At 40.1% G+C, this 22,351-nt stretch overlaps 3 protein-coding genes across 3 annotated transcripts in view; 1 reads left to right on the top strand and 2 right to left on the bottom strand.

Moving 5' to 3' along the window:
- pex14 (peroxisomal biogenesis factor 14) overlaps nt 1-7,769 on the bottom strand; it is a 59,726-nt gene extending 51,957 nt beyond the window's left edge. Inside the window, exons 1-2 of the mRNA XM_084069097.1 lie at nt 7,713-7,769; nt 5,264-5,314 (exon numbers count right to left, since the gene is read on the bottom strand). Coding sequence (XP_083925223.1) covers nt 5,264-5,314; nt 7,713-7,748 — 87 coding nt within the window. The 5' untranslated portion in view covers nt 7,749-7,769. The remainder of the gene's footprint in view (nt 1-5,263; nt 5,315-7,712) is intronic.
- A 1,206-nt stretch (nt 7,770-8,975) lies between these two features.
- Nucleotides 8,976-16,166, top strand: dffa (DNA fragmentation factor, alpha polypeptide). The gene is made up of 6 exons (XM_084069093.1): nt 8,976-9,163; nt 9,921-10,079; nt 10,185-10,336; nt 11,220-11,415; nt 11,929-12,059; nt 13,026-16,166. Exons 1-6 carry the CDS (start codon nt 9,070-9,072, stop codon nt 13,251-13,253), a joined length of 960 nt encoding a protein of 319 aa, XP_083925219.1. The 5' UTR covers nt 8,976-9,069; the 3' UTR covers nt 13,254-16,166.
- Nucleotides 16,167-18,419: 2,253 nt separating this feature from the next.
- On the bottom strand, nt 18,420-22,030 carry masp2 (MBL associated serine protease 2; the record flags this gene model as incomplete). Its single annotated transcript, XM_084070065.1, has 5 exons — nt 18,420-18,584; nt 18,810-19,006; nt 20,407-20,538; nt 21,468-21,645; nt 21,863-22,030. 5 exons carry the CDS (start codon nt 22,028-22,030, stop codon nt 18,420-18,422), a joined length of 840 nt encoding a protein of 279 aa, XP_083926191.1.
- Nucleotides 22,031-22,351: the final 321 nt, after the last annotated feature.

Raw genomic sequence — 22,351 nt, 5'->3', positions numbered from 1 at the left:
AATCATAATCATAAAAGCAATTAGCTGACCCTGCGCCACTCGTCCTTGGACATGACAGTGAGAATTCATACGGAGTCCTCTAAGGAGGCGAGTTGCCGGGTTGGGCGAGGAGGCGAAAAAGTGCAACACAGCAACAATAAAATGGAAAGACCTTCTTGTATCATTAACTACTGAAACAAACACAGCTCACGTCGTGCGACAAAGCGACACACTGAGAAACAACAGAAGTGTTGCTTACGCATCTCCCAAAGAGAAAAGGCTCCACAACAGGCCACGCTTGACGATAGAATGTGGTAAAAGAAGTTTATGTCTTAATCTATAGGCCTGCTTTAGGAAGGTCAGTGGGGGAAAAAAGGAAGATGTCATTTTGCCAACCTAGTAGCTCACAGAGCCATGTGCTGGTCTACACACTCTAATGTTCACATAATTGAAAATGTATCAATCTGCAGTTAAAAAAAATATATATATAATTCAAAGCACTGCTGCCTGTATAGGCAGCTTTCCTTTCTAGCTCTGTACAGCATGTGATGTAGGTACTGTATAGGTTTACACAGTAAACCATATGTGAATCTATTCACCTGGTAACGGCAGGATCAGATTGATCTGACTTTTCCCTTTCAAAGTTGTTAGCCCATTATAACCGGTAAAGCATTTGTGTCATTTTACATCATTTTGCATCACAATCTTTTAACCACTTTAATCATACTTTATACTTTGGCTATTCAAAAATAGCAGATATACAAGCTCATAGCACGTCAAGTGAAACGCTATAAGCTTGTAGATATGCTATTTTTGAATAATCGTGAACTAACATTTTTTACTCAAATCTTTGATTCTGGAGGTCCCTGGAACAACATATTTTTAGATGGGGGTCCGTGACCAAATACATGTCAATTTGGGGGTCCTTGACGTGAAAAGGTTTGAAAAACCATAGTATTTTCAGAAAACTGTTAGGCTTTAGAAGACATTGTACTGTAGAATCGGCCTCAGGTCTTAATGGGTTAGTATTGAAGACGTCTCACTCACGACACGACGTAACACACACAGACACACACAGACACACACAGACACACACACACACACACACACCATCACTCCCTACCTAGTAATTACAGCAAGGCCGAACTAGTGGCTGCCACCTAGTGACCGTCTTCTCCAATAATCATGAAATATCTCTATGGCTCGCGCCCCCACTCCAACCATAACTCTCCTTTACTGCGGACAGCTCCAATAAAGGATTACAATTACAATTAAAGTAATGAGCAAAGACGAAAAAAAAGGAAAATCTCAGGGAAGGTTCCCTTGACTAACTAAATGGCAGCCTAGTTTCTTGACAGAATGAAGCTACACAACCAGACTCATTACGGGCTACCATTTCTTATTCTGCCCAAGTAATTAATTTGGAGCGTGTTGAAACCAGGAGTCCTCAAAAACCAAAACAATATTCTTAAAAGTGATGTATGTGAAATTAATGTCAACATGAATATCAGATCATTACTCCGTTTTTTCAGGTGGGGATCTTTTTTTTTCTTGAAAAGATACTAAGACTGAAACGACAGAAAGAGTCTTGCTCAAGCTACACAAGCCAAAGTATTTTGTATTATGAGGTCCCCGAAGTAACCCAAGCCCAGTCGTTTAGAAACTATATATGCAGTGTGTGTATGTGTATGAGCATATATATATATATATATATATATATATATATATATATATATATATATATATATATATATATATATATATATATATATATATATATATATATATATATATATATATTTATTGTTAGAAAACCAGAGTTTGTATATAAAAATGACTCCCATGGGGGGACCGTCTGACTTCCTATCACTATTGTGTTACATTTGCCTTACACCCACGCAAAGGAGGGAAAAAAATATCTCTTTTCAAAGCTAACATGTGAGCAACATCTGTCGGCCTGGGACTCAAGGGATGCGAGAGAACAGACGTTGGGGAGTAGGAGGTAAAATGAGGAGAAAAAGAGCTACAGAGCCAAAGGGGGGCAGCAGCAGAGGGTTAGGCAACCCGTCCAATGCACCTACTGTATGCCACTGGCTGTACTGTTAATGTTGGCATGGCCTCAACCAACAAAACATCACCCCCCCCCCCCTGCACTTTATACACCACCTTTTCCCTCTCCCTCTCTCCATAGTGCAATGGCGAAAGCAGAGAGAGAGGCTACGGAAATTCGGAGACTGCTGAGCCAAAACAGATCACTTCAAAGCGCCTTATTTAACGCTCGCTAAATTTTTCATCACAGTCGCTTAATATCCTGGGGAAGGGGAGCTTTTGAAGTTGCTGTGAGACCGGGGATGTTCTTCTAGCGACTCTTTTCCCCCTCCCATTACCTCCCGCCCCTCTGCTCCACCAAAACCCCCAACCCTAAACACAACACACACACACACACACAAACACACAGAGTACACAGAGTACACGGAGTGCAAACTACACTGGTGCACTTCTACACATAAACCCATGCACTAGCTTCCGACATGGACAAATGCAACCTTTTTTTTCACCTGGTCGATATTTCAGTGCACTGAGAGTAAAAGGGGCGGCTTAATTCTGCCAGGGGTGCCCTGTCGAATTAGAATTTGGCGGGGTGCTGCAGACCCACACATCATGTAGCCACATCGCGATCGCACAACTCAGTATGCAACACAGACAATCTGGTTCTCATTTAACAGCAGAGGGTTATGCCTCTTATGCAGAATGTTCAGGGCTAAAATTAGGGACAAATTGCCTCAGGAAACTCACCACTGTGAAATTATTGGGCCCGATATTAGCACACAGTTGAGTTTTGAAGGCTGTGTGCCTCATGTTGAGTTTGAGCTGTCTTACCCCAATCAGGCCTCGTCTTTATTTGTGCAACACATTTTTTCCCCTCAAATATTATTAAAGCATTGACACTGAGAAAGAGATAAAGACAAAGTGATTGGTACTGGAGAGCTTAAGGTGAATTGGTGGGGGGTACCAGGATGGAGGCTGAGGCGGTGACGTGGCACCGAGAAGGATCACAGAGATTAGGGCACCAGCAAGACAGAGGGAGGGGTAATGGAGATGGCAGTGATGAGTGGTGGCGGGTGGGGGGTAGATGCAATGTAAAAGGGTAGAGGGTGAGGAGGGAAAGCAGCCCTGGAGGCAACAGCAGTGGCTGGTAGTGACTGGTACGTCAGTCAACCAAGGAGCATTCGACATCACAAGCAGTCTCACGTTTCCTCTCTTACTGCACGTCCAACTCTGCCCCTCTTGACCTCACGGGGGCAGTCGAGGTAGAGATGGCAGTGTGGGCCCCCAGAGCAGGGCCGGCTTGCCACCAAGGACAGGCCACGCTGTGCGGTGAGCCTGGGTCTGCTGATCAGCGCGAGGTGAGTCAGAACCTGTTAAGATGACTGGTGTCCCCAGCCTGACACATCGATGCGCCTGACGCACACGCACGCCCAAGTGCCCGCGTGTTTGTGCACATAAATGTTATGCAAACGCATGCCCTCACACACACGCACACACACACACACACACACACACACACACTCTCTCTCTTTCTCGCTCCTCTCGCCAACCCCTGCCAGCAGTCCCTTTCCTCTCATCCAGATAAAATCCTTTCAGACACAAATTTCAATTATTCACCTCATCCAAATAATGCCAAGTGACAAGAATTATCCCTACTGTAATAATCCACTTAACTGGGAAAGAGCAGCTCATCAAAAAGAGAAAGGAGAAATAAAGGGGAAGGAGGTGGGAGAGTGGAGGGGGACTTGTCAGCCGGTCTGGAATCAGGACCTTCATAACAAGAATTTCTTCCCCTTTTTGAGGAGGCAGTCTTGAAGCGCACTGGGATGATGAAATTGAAGTAAATTGAAAGAAAGCCTCGGAGAATGCTCCCACAATCAATAGCCCCAGGATTAAATTAGCCTTGGCATGAAGGGATGATGGGGGGAGAGTGAGGAGTGAATGGTGCTGAATGACATTGAGACATGTACGTAAGCGGAATAATACACGGTAAAAATCCTCAGTGTTAATTCATCCATTTGTAAATCTGAGCGTGTACAAATGTAACCAAACGCACCCGCATTGTTCCATTTGGTCACATTTGTACACGCTACTTGTTAAATGAGCGCTGAGGAGTTTACCGTGTACGGCTCTCTCGGCTTTAACCTGGATCTTGTGACCGCACACAGTGAAGATGACCTCACCTGAAAATGTGTTGCGTTCCACTGAACAATAAGACATGCTTGGTTTACGATCCTTGTCACCACATAAGACAGTGCATTTACTGTATTATGCACATTTTTCAAAAGGGATTACCGTTAACCAACTGTGTTAACTGACTCATACCAATAATCTGGCCTCTTTAAATGCACACTCACATACTACTTGTGTACTTGTGCAGTCTGGGGCTCTGCAGGGCCATTTAATCTGAACAAAGAACAGTATATACTTTAAAATTATTCAAACAACTTTGGAAGCGCCGGTGACAAAGACAGTTCAAACAGGTCTTTCTACAGTACAGTGTACGTGTTATTTATTCTCCAAAGACAGGGGACATGAAGTAGCCCCTCATTAGATGGCTAGGAGACGTCAGTGTGGTGCCAAAGTGACTGCCAGATAATTGGAAGCCATATACACTTGATCTTAAAGGGAACTACAGTACAATCACACATCCAATCAGCCAAGGAAATAGAAAGTAGTTAATCGACAGCATGATTAGGAACTTCTAAAGTAACCCGATAACATGTAGTAGTATATTGTCGCTGTCGGGTGGGAAACCTCGTATGTCCAAAACCATTACTTTTCAGGAAATGGAAAGCGGAACCTGTGTTCCACTGGATCCAATGTAGTTATTTAGTCACAAGCTGCCTTTTCATTGGTTAAATATTTATAAAACCCAAAGTAAAGACAGACTTAAACACTTTCACTTTCAAAATGTAAAAAAAAAACAGGATCTACAAAAGCTGCATACATATATATATAGATCTGATATTGTTTTTGCTACTTTTGAAGAAAAAAAAAAAATTTGTGTCATGAAGAAAAAATTGAATAACTTTATCTATGGGAACCACTTTAACCATATTTTATACTAATCAAAAATTGCAGCTATATGAGCTTGTAGATCTGCTATTTTTTTTAAATCCCTGGCGCAAAATATTTTTCAGATGCGGGTCCGCAGCCAAACACACATCATTTTTGAGAACCACTGGTCTAGCTAAGCGTGCAGACTTGGTTGGGTTAGCAGGTGAAGCCTTACCAGTGCGTCTCTGGGGGGAGCCACTGTGTCATCTCCAGATGGAAGGCCCGGCTGAGGAGACAAACAAACAACTGCATGAGATCGCCATCTACTGGAGGCATGGAGGATGTGCTGGTCTTACTATTATGACAGCAGAGCTGTGTGAATTACATCCTGTAAATCAATACTTAGCATAACAAATCAAAAAACAGGGTGTTGTTGTTTTTGTCCCCATCTAGATTTAAGTGCTATTAATGCTAATAACAATTATGTACAGTATATCTTTCTTCTGCCATTTAATCTAACTAATAATGATATGCCTACTCAGTTGCACTACACGTCCAGTAGCATGGAGGTACAGAAACATTTATAATAGCGTAGTCATTAAAAACCAATGATTCAAAGATAGAATTTAATACATTTGTTTCAAGTCAGCGTAGAGGGGAGAATATTGTCAAAGCAGACATAATTTGCTCAACATGTACTGTGAGGAACATAACTAATATTTTTGACGATCAAATTCAAGATAGGTCACTGAATTATGCAGATGTTCATAATGTACAGTAGCACTACTGGGTGTACAGCTAATAAATATGACAATGGAGGCCAGGGGCCAAACAACCGATGCTCCAGTGTAGGCTGAAAGCATTCTCATTTTCTCACGCACTGGTTGATGACTTATAAATATTGATTTGCTTACTGGTAATCTGACAGTGGAATGTCATGAATTGGGTTATATTAAACACAACACACACACACACACACACACACACACACACACACACACACACACACACACACACACACACACACACACACACACACACACACACACACACACACACACACACACACACACACACACACACACACAGTGATATACCTGGCTTACACAATATGCCACTCATCTTGAGGTCAAGCCCACTAGATGCAATGTACCTGGCCTTGTAACCTTTTATTCAGTGTTTTTAACTAGGTAGCCTAATTCGGAATGCAACATACAGTGACAACCAGTGGTGGAAAGTAACTAAGTACATTTACTCAAGTACTGTACTTAAGTACAATTTTAAGGTCTTTTTTTAACTTTAGGAGTTTTGGAGTATTTCCAATTTTCAATACTTTTCATTATTACAAAACATAAATTAACCCACTTTTTAAACTTTGGCTATTTTAAAATAGCAGATTACAACCTCACAACGCGCCGCTTGTAGATCAAAAGATTTTAATACATGTTATACATAATACCTTGTGAAATGAGACATACTGCATAATGAGTATGTTCTTCTACATTTGGTACTTTAAGTATATTTTGATGCCTATACTTTTACTTGTAACAGTGAATTTCTAAATTGTGAATGCATTCATTCTGAATGCAACATACAGTGACAACCAGAACACCACTGAGCTAACATATTAATGCATTATTCATGTAGCATCCAAACAATACATTCTTGGCTAGATGAGATCGGATGAGATGTATACATGGAACTTTGTGTCAGGTTCTAGAATTGTTGAGACAACACGTGTGTTGACAGTAAAACAAAAAATCCTCAGGATCATTATGGAGAGTGGACCCTGAACAGTGAACATGGTACATGGGCACCTCAATGTTAAGAATGTGAAAGAATAATGCATAAAAACATTTATGATATGTTCAAATCATGTACATGAATTGAACATATCATAAATGCATGCTTTGGAAAATGGTCTGAAATAAGGTAAAGTATACTATATAATATATTTTACTTTACCTTATTTTTCAAAGCATACATGTATAAGTTCAAGTTATAAAATCATGTACATGATTTGAACATTTGACATTTTTAAGGTCTAATATTTTTACACAGTTATTTTCAAATCCTCTGTTAATGTATCCTTGTAACTCTGACACATGTAACCAAGTGGACCCCAAGGGCTGCCAACCCTCCTTGGTTCTGCAGTAGTTTCCTTGATTTCAACCACATCTCCCTGATTTGGAATCAAACTCCTAAATTCACCAGAACACAGGACATTACATCTACTATGTACACTCAAGAGTTACATTATTAACACTCGTCATTTCAAAGTGTAAGCACTGACACGATCAGTGACTGCAGTTCAGGCAAGCAAGCTAACTCCGACCTTTCCTCTGAGTGATATAATAACGTCACAGCATGGGAATTACACCACTAACGTTACTTTTAATAGCGGATATGTCTACGTTTACTAAACACTACTGATGTTGCACCCCCTGCACCTCCACCTGTCAACACCACAATACTGGACAACTTTTTTTTAATGTGCTGCTGGGCTAGCTTGCTAAACTTAGCTAAACAAGCTAACCTGTGTATTATTAGCTAGCAGATATCAACACGTTACAAGCATTAGTCGATCACTAGAATCAGGTGGTCGTTTCAAGGACACAACTTGTCCTCTGTGGTGGGGTGTGAGTGAAATGAAATGTCAAAGGAGCATAAATGTAGTGCTAGACCTTCGTTGGAGGCTCAGGTTGATCAGTGGATGCCATCTTTCTTGCTTGGAGTTCCTGGCTGCTCCAGATCTATTGCTTTTCCCTGACCTGAACTCATAGCTGAACTAGACGAAAAACAAACAAGACAGGACAGGTGACTTGTTTGTTTATTCGCCGAAAAAGTCATTACTAAGTACATTTACTCAAGTTCTGTACTTAAGTACAATTTTGAGGTATTTGTACTTTACTTGAGTATTTCCAATTTCCAATACTTTTACTTCTACTCCACTACATCTCAGGGCAAATATTGTACTTTTGCTCCACTACATTTATTTGAAAACTTGAGTTACTTTTCAGATATAAACTATGATATTATGAAACATACATTAACCACTTTAGCCCTATTTTATACCTAGGCTATTTGAAAATAGCAGATCTACAAGCTCACAATGCGTCGCGATGCTACACGTTGTGAGTTTGTAGATCGGCAAATTTCAAATATTTAGTACTTTTACTTTTGGTACTTTAAGTACATTTTGATGCCAATACTTTTGTACTTTTATAGTCAAGTAAATTTTTAATTTTGGATTTTTACTTGTAACAGAGTATTTTTATATTGCAGTATTGGTACTTTTACTTAAGTAAAGAATTTGAGTACTTTTTCCACCACTGTATAGAAGAATGAATGCTAAAGTAGAAGATCACTCATTGCGTCTATAAAGTTATTTTCAAACTTTTTGTTTTCAAGGCACACCAAGACTATGCAGGTCCTCAACCTTTTCAAACTGCGACCCCCTAAATAATCATATTTGAACTGGGGACCCCCACCCTGACAAGCACTTGGAATTGTAGGAGTTGAGGCATTACAAGTTTGACTCGGTTGGCTCCACAGATAAATATTGTGAAAATAGCAGATCTACAAGCTCACAAGGCCTCGCAATTTTTGCCCCTTTCTTATATTATTTGACAATTTGGCCTATGTTTGACCAGTTTTTTGTTGATTACTTTTGATGCAGTATGACCTTTTTTCTTTTCTTTCTTTCTTTCTTTCTTTTTTAAGGTTTTTAAAAGGTCTTAAAATACCTTAAATTGTCCCTTCACTGTCATCTGGGGAACCCCCAAAATCATTTGGGTCCCCCCCAACAGGTTGAGAACCACTGGACTTATAACAGCACACCAGTCATTAATTCTAGCCAGTAATCGTTTTAGTTGGCTCGAGCTGACGTACCAGAAAAAAAACTACATTTCCCATGATCCCATAGACCAGCCAGCCCTTCCGCATTCGAAATTGTCAAGAGTAAAAGCCATAACTCTATGGTTCAAGCTGTGGAGTCTTGCTTTATACACATCTTTAGCTTTTTGTCCACGTTATAGTAGGATGACAGAAGTTAAACCTTGTAAAGTGTGTAATTTCACACGACAAAAATCCTATGGATTGGTCGTTCCCTCTTTGGACCAGCTGAGGATAAAAGGTGAGTACATTTGGGAAGGCTAACGTTGACGTTAGATGAAGAGATTGAGGTGAGGACTGCATGGGACTGGAGATCTTTTATTTTAAGTATAAATGTACGTAAACAGTTCGCTTTACATGTGCACGAAATAGCCGTTCAGTTTTCATTGGTTTGTAATGCTTAATAGAGTTACATTTAAGCTAGTTTGTATAACTATCTTTTCGATGAGTTATTGCTCTTTATCAAAACCTCAATCCACCCTATATGTTTAGCATGCTGCTATACAATTTAAACTGTATCTATATGTTAAGTTACTTCTTATATAGAAGTGTGTGCTACTGCTATTGCTACATTTCCGTGTTCAGACTTGTTCAAACTCATACACATGCATCATGCAAGACCTCCCCACCTGTCCTGTTCATACCTAGAATGCTACTCACCAGGCGTGGCCCATACAAGACCTTTCATGATGAAGGCCTGTGGGCCTGTCCTGAAAAACCATCATCCATTACCTGAAATCCTATCTTTTAGAGCAGGGGTCTTCAACGTTTTTCAGGCCAAGGACCCCTGTTTTAGAGCAATTATTGAGAACCATGACAACCAAAATATGTCTCTTTTTTCTGTGTTCACTCACTGTAGTGTAAATAATTACTCATTGGGCTATAACTCTGAGCAGCAAATACATGGACTGAGGTTCAATACATTAACCAAACTGTGTGCTATAAAATTTGCTATCACGTGATTCAGTCATTTTTTATTATCAATGTTCTTCCCACAGGATGCGAGTTCCTTGGTTTCAGCCCTGATGCCCCTTTTGCAGTTGTCCTTGAAGATGATGGGACGATAGTGGAGGATGACTCCTACTTTTTGTGTTTACCCAGAAACACGAAGTTCATGCTCTTGCAAGAACAAGAGTCATGGTCGCCCGTTCGCAGAAGTAAGAAGAATGCCCATCTGTGTGACTTTGTGTGACCAATCAGACCATTTCCAACAAACATTTCTATATGCAGTGCTCTTTAAAAGTCTTATCCTTCCATTGTAGTCGATGGCGGTACTGCCTGGATGGCCAGAGATTCTATGCTTTTGGAGATGGACAGCGTGGACGGCTCTGAACCAGAGCATTGGCAGATACTGGCCCAGCAGCTGAAACAGGACCTCGCCAGTATCATCCTTATGTCAGAGGCAGACTTGCAGGTATCTGGTTCAGTGGTATAACTACCACATTCAGACAACTTTAGGTTTCATGATTTAATTGATATTTTTGGGCCTTACTATTTTAAAAAGCCAGGACAGTGAACATGAAGAGAAACGGGAATAAGTGGGCACTGGGCAGAGTGGAGTTGTGGCATGCAACACATGGGTTGGGGAAAGTACGTTGCAAGTACGTTTGCAAATACCTAGTATTTGTCCTCCGTATGTAATCTACTGTATCCTAACCATTAGGAGCAGTGGACAGCTGTTCAACATTACATTACAGGATCATACCGAGCTTCCAATGCAACCGCTCTACGTTATAATTATGGTGTTGGTTTAGCAACCATGGCACCCCTAATAGATCACACCTATCCACTGCCACACAATCAGGGGCTGTGGTTATTGCTTTCCATACAGTATGATGGGAAGGATTGGCCATATCATTCATCTGGGATTATCTCTGCTACATATACAGTACATGCATAACAAATAAATAGACCAAGCAATGATGCACAGCTGAACAGTGCAGAATATTGCAGTGCAGGGGAGAATCTGGAAAAGACTATAAGCTACATTCCTATTAGAAATGCCATCAGTCATCATTTGCCTACTGGGGTGATAATGGAATGCATTTATTAAATAAAATACTCTTAAGTGAAATAAATCTGTTTACAATAACAAGTGAATCGTCCAGTAATTATAACAGAAAGATAGTACTTCTAATTTATGTTCCAATCCCAGCCATCACCACAGTGTGTTATTACACTTTATGTACACCCTGGGTTGAAGTTATAGTGTTGTAACTTGTATTTATTTGACCAAAATCAAATCAAACCATGATCAGCTGCATGTTTGTATCACTTGTGTCTCCTTGCTGTTCCAGATCTTGGTTGAAAGATCTGTCCCTGAGCTGGCCTCTGAATTGGGCTTCCAGCAGAAGAAGGTCCAGATGCTTCAGGAGACCCTCCTGAGGGTATTGGACCGCAAAGAGGAGGAAAGACAGTCCAAGGAGCTGCTCGAGCTCTACCTCAGGGCTGTAGAGAGAGAAGATGGAGAACAGACAGAGCCCAGGCAGGATGGTAATAACTCTGTTACGTACATACACAGTAAATCCTGAGTGAATTCAAACTCGGTTATGCACCGAATGCAAATTCTTGGCCGAAACCGAATATAGGAAACAGTTGGCTTATGGAAGATAAAGTTGTGAGCCTCTATAGAAATACCTAGCATATTCTTGTACATTTACTCTATGGCACTACTAGTTCCTGTAGAATGTATGGTAAACAGGCCTGGATTTGATCACATAAGTCAGTTGCTTATTCTTAGTATCAGCTGAGTAACAAGGGCGTTACTATCAGCTCCCAGTACTTACCTCATGTCTAGTTACCCAAGCCATGTTACTGTTAATGCAGAGTTGGCGGTGCCCAGGATCTAAACCAGAACCTTGTGATTCACTGGTGAGCGCTATACCGACTGAGCTAGGCAGCTAGGTGACACTAGGTGGAGCCATTGTTGCAAATGACACCGACTTCAGATACTATTATACTCTAGGAAACTCTAGGAACTAGGAAATAACATTTTATTCCATACAGTGGTGGATGGTGACATGGATGTTCCAGACGGGACAGAGGTGGACTCGGTGTCTGGATTTATGACTAGAACACTGATGGTGCTCAAGGGTAAAACAAGCCCGGAGACCAGACTCTCATCTGAGGAGCTGCAGGTAGTTCACGTTGATAGACTGTCGCACTCACTGAATAATATGACCGTTTTTACCATTTAAACATTCTGGCTCAAACATATTATGCATCCATGTACAAAATGTGCCCGATTTTTATTTTGTCACTTTGATATTATAATTGCACTTGCCAGTGAGGGCAGGCTACACTGATGTGAGTTTCAAAGTAAGGCTGCCGCTGTACATGTCGTTATAGCCTGGGGACTGTGCCACTGTACTCTAGCTCTCTCCATAGTCTGCAGTCTGGTTCAAGAGGGAGAAAATTAACATACTGAGACATGGTCAAGCTGTTGACTTGTCAGTAAATAGCAAAACAGCATGCACATTTGTTTTTTTGCCCTGAAGAACCCCATTAAATCAACAACACGCTATTTAAAAGTTGCTTCATGCGCATAATACAACACTTCAGTAGTGAAATCATTTTCATTGTGTGATCTAAGGACAACTACTGTGGCTAATCGTGAAACAGTCCAATACAGATATTTTCTGGGGTTTTCATATGGGGCAGTTATCATTATTTTAGGTACTATTCATTTCCTGTTTCTTATACGTTCCTTTATCCATAGTGGCTAGCCCACTAAAACAAATCTAAAAACAATGTAACATCTGTCCTTAAGTGGGAAATAAAATGTAGTAATTGACTTACTGTGTAGTTTGTCAATTCATATTAAGGATAAGGATCCAGTGAGAGCTATTTCTTAACTGAAATTATTCTTTACAACCAGCAGCAAATGTGGGTCCTAAAACTAATTAACATCTTGATGAAAATCCTTTGGGAATTGAAATGTTTCTATTTTTATCCTAAAACTAATATCCCACACCCAAAAAAAGGAAAACTCTTAGATTGATTATGTCGGCAGTTTTAAGTGGAATCACTGCATCCGTGCTGGACCACTAACCTCATCCACATTCCAGGTGTTCAGTATAAGACTCTGTCCTATTCATCTCCAGATGGTGGTGGCCAAGGGGCCTGCGGTCATGGCGCAGGTGCTGGGCTGGAACGCAGAGAAGACATCGGGGCTGCTCCAGGCCTGTGACGCTGAGCTGACCAGAAGGCTCCAGCAGGTTCAGGTTATGAACTCTCTTAACAGCCAAACACAGCTGGCCAGCAGCCAGCAGCAGCCAGAGGAAGAGAGTGCAGAGGATAGCCATGACACATCAGCCAAAGACAACGAGTAGGACAAGCCTTCATGTGAGCAGAGACTGATAAGTGTACACGACAACCTATTCTCCTCATCACGGGCAAATAAATGGGCTTTACACACTGTTTTAGGGATAATGTCCATAATGCTGGAATCCACGAATGCTGATGATGTCACCACTTACATCATACTAGCACAGTATCAAATTATTATGCCACTCACCTATGCAAACCACTTTAATTCTATCATCTCACAAAGGTGCAGAATACCACAAGTATGATTTGCATAAGTCATGTTTATCTAAGGTATGTTGGACTGAACCACTTATGTGTCCATTATGCGTCTTTATGTTAATGAAATGTGATGCTGTGGAAAAATTGCCTTTAAAAGAGCCTTGGCAAACTCTAGGTCTTTTCGTGATGGTTACTCACAGAAAGGTTAGGCAATATGTTTTTTCTTAAGAACTAAGATCGGCATAGCTAAAAAGGTTGTTTAGGTCAAAATGTTTTCCCTTCTTTTTAATTAGATTGAATGCAGCAAGCAGTTAAGTGACAATACAACTTCCAGCTAATGAATACGTGTCTATTCAAAACAAGTCTTGAATAGACAGTATAGTTTTCTGGTAACACAAAATGAATGTTTAGTAGATGTTAACCTTGCTGGTAGCTCTTACACTTTCATCTTAATTCAAATTGACCTCTTTACTCTTAGATGTATATTGGGATTATATTTAGAATCAGATTTTAGGATAAAATATCAAATTGTCTGTTAAAAAAACATTTCCTGGATTCGGTGGATGCCCCGAATCCCATTCCATCAATCTCCCAGCATTAGCGCCAGTGTGGATGTCCACACACTCAATCCACAAAAAAATATCCCAATAATTTTGCTGGATGTAATTCATTATATTTGTGCTTTTTGTGGACACCCAGACACACAGATTCTGTGAATTAATAGATATCTCAACATTTTCAACTACAGAAGGGATTTTAAATGTATGAAATGTCTCAATCTTGTAGATTCAATATTCTATTGAAGCCATACTGTGTAACATTCATTTCAGTGGTCTTATTTTGGTGACACCTACTGGTAGCTCTTCATTACAGCGTTTTGAAGAAGGAATGGTAAAAGAAAATGCTCTAGGGTCCTAACGCTCAAGGATATTTAGGAATGCAACAACAACGCATCATCATAAACTGTATTTATTAACGCTACAATACATAAATAATGTATTTATGTGTCTAAGTCAATGTGGTGCGAGTGTCGGGGGCTGACACTCGTTTAGAGAATTTGCCAAAACACATTTTTCACAGCTTGGAATGGCTGTGAAAAATATATGGCTTTAATAGAAACTATAACGATACATACATAATCTGAATACAGAAATCTCTGTGTGTGCATTTGTCTGTGACCTTTTTATGCACAAATATGCAGATCCCGGAAAAGTTTGTGCATCATAGATGACTGGCCTCTGACAGTACTCTGACAACAGATAGTAGTGCTCTAGTTATTATTATACAATTTAATTGTGCAACCCTACATCTAGGCTCCTGAGTAGTGAGTAGTCCCCCCAGTTTAGTGTTTGTGCCAAACTGGATCTTGGCAGAGCACTACTGTGAAACGGAGTGTGGAAGGAAGGCCACAGGCAACATACGACTGACAGTGACCATTTTTTGTAATACACTGATAAGCCAGCACTTGTCAAACTTGTCAAAAAGTGTAGGGATGAGGCACTACACTTTTCCACTAAAAACACTACCACTACAATTCAATAAACGTAGAACATGTTTAGCTTTTTTTTGACTGGTCAAAATGTTAATCTTGTTACTACACTTTATTTTTTACTTTAGGCAGCATCCCTTCTCAGGGTGTTTGATACCGAAACCATTCAAACCCTTCCAACTACCAAATCATTTTGTATTTTATACTACAATCATGTACTATGCCAAGTTTAGTACGCTCTCGTAAGCTCTAGTACAAATTAACATTCAAGAATAAAGAGTTAGACAAGAAATGTTAAGTCACTTAAAAGACACAAAGACATGCTGCATTTATTATGGCTCATGTTAAATCACAGAGTATAGCAGCCTTACCCTGCGAGAGTTGTGATGTAAGACTATACAAGGGCTGTCTGTCCATGTGACATAAAAGGACTTGCACTGCATCCATTGCCACCTCTGACATCACCCATGAACAATCGTAATTGGAACCTCACACAAGAGCTTTTTTTATTATTCTCTTTTTCTTTCAGGAAAATTATCCTTTTGTGTTTTGGTGAGATTGCGATGTCACCACAGCCATGAACTTAACTTTTCATTAGGTCCAATGCACGAACCATTGTGTGTTATGTCAAACAGGCAGAGCCACTGACACATTATTTTCAGGTTCACTGACGCTCTATACTGAACCTACTATGAATTCAATTGAATGCTTAATGCTACCGTTTCGACTCAACCCCCTCCCCTTCATGAAATCATTGTGTATGTGTACGTGTGCATGAATTGTTTACACGGGAAGTTGTATAATGTTCTTGTATATATATATATTAAGTATTTTTCTATATTTCTATTTCACTTTATACAAGTGTTAACTGGAGAAGACTGGACATGTTTTAACAAGCGGTGGAGTGGGTTTGACAGCAATAAACTGGTCTGCATGCTACCCACAGTCGCTTATTTTTCCAGTGTTCGCACCATCCTCAGTCTGAGTGACACATAACATGGTTTCTAATGAGGGGAAGCTGGAGGATGCTTTCATGTGCTGAAGATGTTTCTGGGCAATAGATGCAACTTTTATTTTCACTTACACTGTAATGATCATGTACCACTTGTGTGTCTGGGAGCTCATTCTCTGTGTAGAATGGAAGGAAATATCTTAAAAGGAGCCTCTTGTTGAGTTGCTTCCTGCCACGGGAAAATACACCATTAATAAAGGGGAGGCCTGTAATATTTCTGATACCATGAGCAACAGCATTATTGTCACTGTCCGACTTGTTATTGTCGGACCTTGTATCTCGATAGTATATATTTTTTAATAGATCATTGGTCACACTTGTCTTTCTGTCGGTTGTACAAATTATTGAACCGCTGAAACCCTATCTTATACTTTTTTTTTTTTTTTATAAAATAGCAAAATTATCCGATCTACAAGCTCTGGTTGTGAGCTTGTGGGTCTGCTATTTTCAAAAGATATGCAAAATCCTCGCCTATAATGACATGACCAAAACAGGGACATCAGGTTGAAAGTACCATTAAAAGGTATTAGAGCTTGCGACTAAATCTCATGAGATCCATCTACAAATCTTATAGATCCATTGGATTTTTTTTTTTTTTTGGAAGGGCATACGATTTTCATGGTTTCCACCTGACAGTGACAACGTTTCTTTGCACATGTCAAGTTCTCACTTGAGATGAATGACTGAACAGCGACGGTCACATCGAGGCAGCTCATGCAGTCTTGTGGCTGCATGCACCTGCTTGCTAGACATGTACCAGAGATGATTTAATAGGCTTCATGGTGTGCGTAGTTCCTGTGGCATTAGGCTCCACCTAAGCTGACCACCAGAGGGTAATGCTCAATTTGAACTTTGTTGTACAGCAGTGTCACGTGCCGAAAATAGCAGATCTACAAGCTCACAACGCGTATGACAAAGTATAAATCAGGCATAAAGGACCAGCAGGGGGATTTACAGAGCAGATGTTTTGCAACATTTCGACACATTTAGTGGAGACTACAAAGGTGTTGTCAGTGTACAAGAGAAATGTTTTTAAAGTGTATTTCCTGTCCTGTCAAAAGATGTGCAGAAGTGGATAGTACATTTTGTTGCATTTATCTATAGATAGTGTACAGGCACTGAAGTTATGCTTAGTTATGCAATCTGTTACCCCTATCTGGGACTTTGTGTATATTTGATGCACAACAAATTGATGTTAATTTATGTGGTCAGATTTATTTTGGGAAAACATGTTGAAGGAAGGCCATGTCATTTGGCTAAGTTGGAAATGTCAAGGCAATGGCACGCTATGTGTCAGTATGTTGCTGGCCTTCAGACCACAAAGCCTGTGCTGGGGCAAAATTGGGGTATTGTCTTTAAGACAAAACAGTTGAGTAAAAGTTGACTTAATGTGGTTCAAGAAGAACTATAAATTCACAAGACATCCTACATCTACATCAGGGGTAGAGTGGCCGGATGGGAACCGTGAGGTTCCCAGTTCGAACCCGGGCTCCCCCAGTGTTAGTGTCGAAGTGTCCTTGAGCAAGACGCTGAACCCCTAATTGCTCCCAATGAGCAGGTTGGTGCCTTGCATGGTTTCCTCTGCCATCGGTGTATGAATGTGCACAATCTATGTAAAGCGCTATATAAATGCACCATTTACCATTGATTATAAATGAGATAAATGTGTGGCTTCCCAACAGCGACACATTCCAACAGGTGCCTTTAATGGTAGCACTTTCCTGTACTTGGAGGTCACAGATTGAACAAATATTAGCACGTAAATGCAAGCGTGTCAAAGGAGAGGTACTTTCATGGGACTGAAGAACCCTATAAAGACTGTTTTGATAGAGAAGTAGTGGGTGAGTGAGTGCTGAGAACAAGCTGCATAATGTATGAAGGTTAAATGACTACTATTCCCCGCTTCTTCCACAGGAGAGACACAGGCAGTTGATTTGACTTTCAGACTTGCTGAATTTATTAAATATTTCTGCCAAGATATCAAAATGTTTGTGTCTTTTGTCTCCAGCCAGACTGAATAACCTTTAGCAAATGTTCTTTTGTTTTATTTTAATTACAATAACCATATGTGTGCCAAGTCATAAAGGTGCATTTTATAGTCTAAAACTATATTTTAATGGCCCACCGTTTTAATCATAGAGTGGTTGAAATTAAATTAACAAATTAAAGAGCTTGAATTCTGTCTTTAAGGTGCCATTTTAAACACCATAGCTGTCCTGCAGAGGGAACTATGCCTTTCCTTCACTGTAGACATAATATAGTCACACAATACATAATATCTCACACTACAGTTATCTAAATTGAAACCATTAACTATGGTGTTGTTAATAGGAAAACAGTTACTTTACTTTTACATAATATACCATAAAATCAAGAGCGTAATTAACACTCTTGCTGTGTAAGTTCCACATACAGTAAGTACTATGTCACCTTGATACAGGCCAACAACAAATGAGCAGGACTTGCAACTTAGGTTCTAATGACTTTTGCGCTAGTGTACTTGATCTTCCATCCCTTGTTTTTCCCAGAAGGATCAGACCTGAATTTGACATGCACCTGGTAACTTCCGGTGTCAATTGTGCCTGGTGGTGATGATCCACAGAATGGCCCGTACTCTTGTCCTGCTGTCGAAATCTATAGGAAGAGAGGAAGAAATGGAAATCAAGTTGTTATACGTTTGACTTATTTGTGTATTGGCCGGCTGAAGTATGCAGCAGACCGCAAGGAAATATATCTCCGAGGAGGACAACACATAGTGACAGGCTGCCCCCACAAGCATGAGGAGGAATACATTGTTTATTCATCAGCCTCTGTCTGTGTCTCAAATTGGTTTGAGGTTCCCGAAGTCACGTGACTGACCTTCAAACTATCGTATGGACAGGGGACTTCAGGGTGACCCTCCACGTCAAATGGTGCCAGGAATTCTAGGAGCACTCTGTATCCCTCCGGTAGACGGATGGTGTGGTCACAGTGAGTCATGGGTGGGTAAGGACCTGGGTGGCCTGGACTGGTAAGCACCCCTGACAGCGTAGTCAACACCTGGTTCTGGCATGGCACTATATAAATTACAGCCAGGCATGGTTCAGTCAGACACTTTATAGGCACAAAATAAAGCACTAAATACATTATGTTATGTCAATTATTATTTTCATGTCATTATCCTGTTCCCACTTTCTTAGTTTTGTAAGGCTTTTGCAATCAGTTGAATACAGATGAATGAGATGTTCTCATAACATCCGCTGAAGTTAGAAGGTGACAAGGAAGTTTTGAGATTAGAAAGATTAGTTTTTATTTGCCTTTAAGTCCATTGAAATATTTTCTGGCATCATCAAGGACGTGAATCATTTAGGTAGGCTTATTGCACCGGTAAGTACGCAGATGTTGTTAAAGACAACAATAAATGAATATGGCAAAGAGGCTGAGTTGCTGTAATTCATATAATTATGGAAATATATGAAGGCAGATAATCGTTTTTGCCTATTCCTCACATGATTTGTTTTGTCACTCTTTCCTTTTTGCAAATAATAACCATTTAAAGCACAGCCACGCTTGTAATTGTGATTAATTACCAGGCATCAGTACACTATTAGTGCTGCAAACAGGTATCAATTTTCACAGCCTTTTTTTTGGGCCGCTTTTCCCATAGGAATCATCAGTAATTAACCTAGCTTTATACTGGTTGGCAGAGATCAACTACTTTATGCATTAGTATTCCTCTTCAGTCTGAAATTACTTAGCACAACCCGACAATGTTATAATGAAATCCAATCTCAAACACTGCAACTGTGTGCCCTATGCAGAAATGTCAACAAATTACTTCTTATGGGTTCTTACATTCTGCTGTATACAGAAAATGTAAAAAAAAAGGGAGAAATAGGGGTTCATAAATATTTTAGGGGCAAACAAAGCTCTATTCAGTACGGCCATCTCCCACCATACTCTCTGCTTCTATAGGCCTACCACAACGTTGTATTTGTATGTTTACCTTGCTGGATAAATCTCCTAAATGCCTAAATTGTAAATTGTACTTTCCATTTGATTACTTTGTTTAATACCACAGTGAGGATGTGCCAAAATGTCGCAATTTCATCGGGGAACAGAACTGAAATATCTCACTAGTGTATGCATTGAACAAGATGTCATTTCAATATGACAAATTACCCCATAACTCAATTTCTGTCCCTGATAACTGTGATTTGAGGTTCGGAGCAGCATTTTATCCAAGTAGAGGAGCACCTCTGAATGATGGAAATCGACTTACAATTAATATCTGAGCACATCATTCTGGCTGCCACTCACTTAAGTGTTTGGACTGATGCTTGGACTGATAAGTGCAGTACTACCATGACAGCTGAATTTACCATTGCAGGATCAATATAAAAGTCATCTATTCCCACTCTTGACTGATCTTAGATGAAAATGCGTCTTAAGACTTTTTTTTGTGTGTGGTCCTTACCAGTGCACGATCTGTTGTTGTCATGGAGAAGATATCCCAATTTGCACGAACAATAGTATCCACCAATATAATTGTGGCACATATGGTCACACACACTCTCCCCGTCTGCTGTGGTCAGACACTCATTGATGTCTGTGAAAAAGGAGATCAAATGTTAATATTATACAGAAAATAATGACATGAATGGCCAAAAGGGCATTTTTTAAATCAATTACTGTACACTGTATGAAATGGTTAAAGTGAAGGATAAGGATGCCTTATAAATACGTTTAAAGTTCACACAAAATCATTATTATTTTCTCTATCCCTTGTTTTTGTTTAGTTTTTTTCCATGACGCTATCAGAGCCCTGAACATTATCAGAACAGAGCAAAACAAAACAAAGCTGCCAGGTCAAAAGTCTTCAATATGCAAACACCCTCTTTTTGCTGACAATAGAGCATAAACTGTTTTTATTCTCTTTCTTTTTGGGGAAAGAAAACCTGCACATTTTGTTTGCACTGTGTATATAATATACTATTTAGGCTTACATTTCCTTTTTTTTTTAGTTTACCTGTATTGTATATTATACCCAGTATCATATCATGTAGCCTACTGTATTGCCAGCTACTTTATTGTCACATCACAGGTTTAAAGAAGTGGGTGAAAGTTTTTGTACTAGCTCCATGTTCTTTGTTGTTTGCAGGAACAGAAAAAGAAAAGAAGAAGTGGGGGGAGGTTGGGAGCGGGGACAGGGAGAGCAAGGAGAAAAATAAATCAAACAGTAAAGAGAAACATGTCAAGGGTCGGCAAAAATATAATTATCTACCAATGTACACAGCATAATCCAGCTGGTACAGTATGTACATGAGGTTAGACACAAGGTTGTTATTTAATTAGCACAGTCGGCAGGGCATGCTGCTTGCTCTTGTATGAGCAATGAATAAACTCCTTTGAATCTTGAATCTTTTAATCTAAACCTCTTATCCTATATTATTTCCATTCTGAGATTCTATGAAGCTCTGATCAATAGATTTAACACCACCATTGCCTTGAGGCAACGATGACACCATCCTGTGTCACCTTCAGACGTGTAAAACGCTTGAAAGCCGGTGAATCGACCCTCGTTAGAGTAGTCACTCCTAAAGATCACTGACATGAGGTTGGCTGCTGACAGGATGACGGTATTTCTGGGGGCATTTTCATAGTCCTTCTCTCCTTCTCCGCAGAAGCGCAAAGTCTCGTTGCCCTCTGCTAGTACCTGGTTCAAAAGGTCAAAGAGCTTTTAGCATGATAGATGGTTAGTGCATATATGTTGATATTTATTCTTGCCCTTAAAGAGGTAAACACTATGAAAACATTTATAGGTTTAAAAAAAAACAGAAAGATATAGGCTAGGTTACTTCACACTTCTGTACAAAAAATACTTAAGAGTGCGACAGGAGATAAACTGTAAGATAAGAGCAGCGTAGCACTACCTGAATGTAGTCATATTCACAATGTTGGGAGGGCTCAAGGCTGAAATGTGTGAAATAGAGTTTGACCCGATGGCCTTCGGGGACAGAGATGTTCCACACCATGCGTTGGTTGTTGGGATAGTGATTGGGGAAGTTGGGTGAGGTGAAGCTGCCGTACAGCCCTGTCATTTCCACACTCCGCGAGACATGCAGGAAGGAAAATAGAACCGCACAAAACACACTGAGAAAATTAGGCTTACAATAGATGACTACGCACTCCCACATTGTTATACAACACAGATACATACAGTATAACTAATGGCAGACACTTACCGGTTCATCTTGGTTTCTGTATTCCACAGATTTACGTGCATGTGTGGTGAGTGTTTGACTGAGAACCTTTGATCTTAAGGTTAATGAACCTTTGCAGCCCAATATTTGAGTAAACAGAAATTGACTTGGCTTAATCATTCACTTTTCACTCGTTTACGGGTTTTAGGGTGAAGAGGG

The sequence above is a fragment of the Gymnoscopelus microlampas genome, assembly GCF_963454915.1.
Source record: "Gymnoscopelus microlampas genome assembly, chromosome: 10".
Classification (NCBI taxonomy): Eukaryota; Metazoa; Chordata; class Actinopteri; order Myctophiformes; family Myctophidae; genus Gymnoscopelus; species Gymnoscopelus microlampas.
This window is presented reverse-complemented; position numbering and strand designations above follow the sequence as displayed.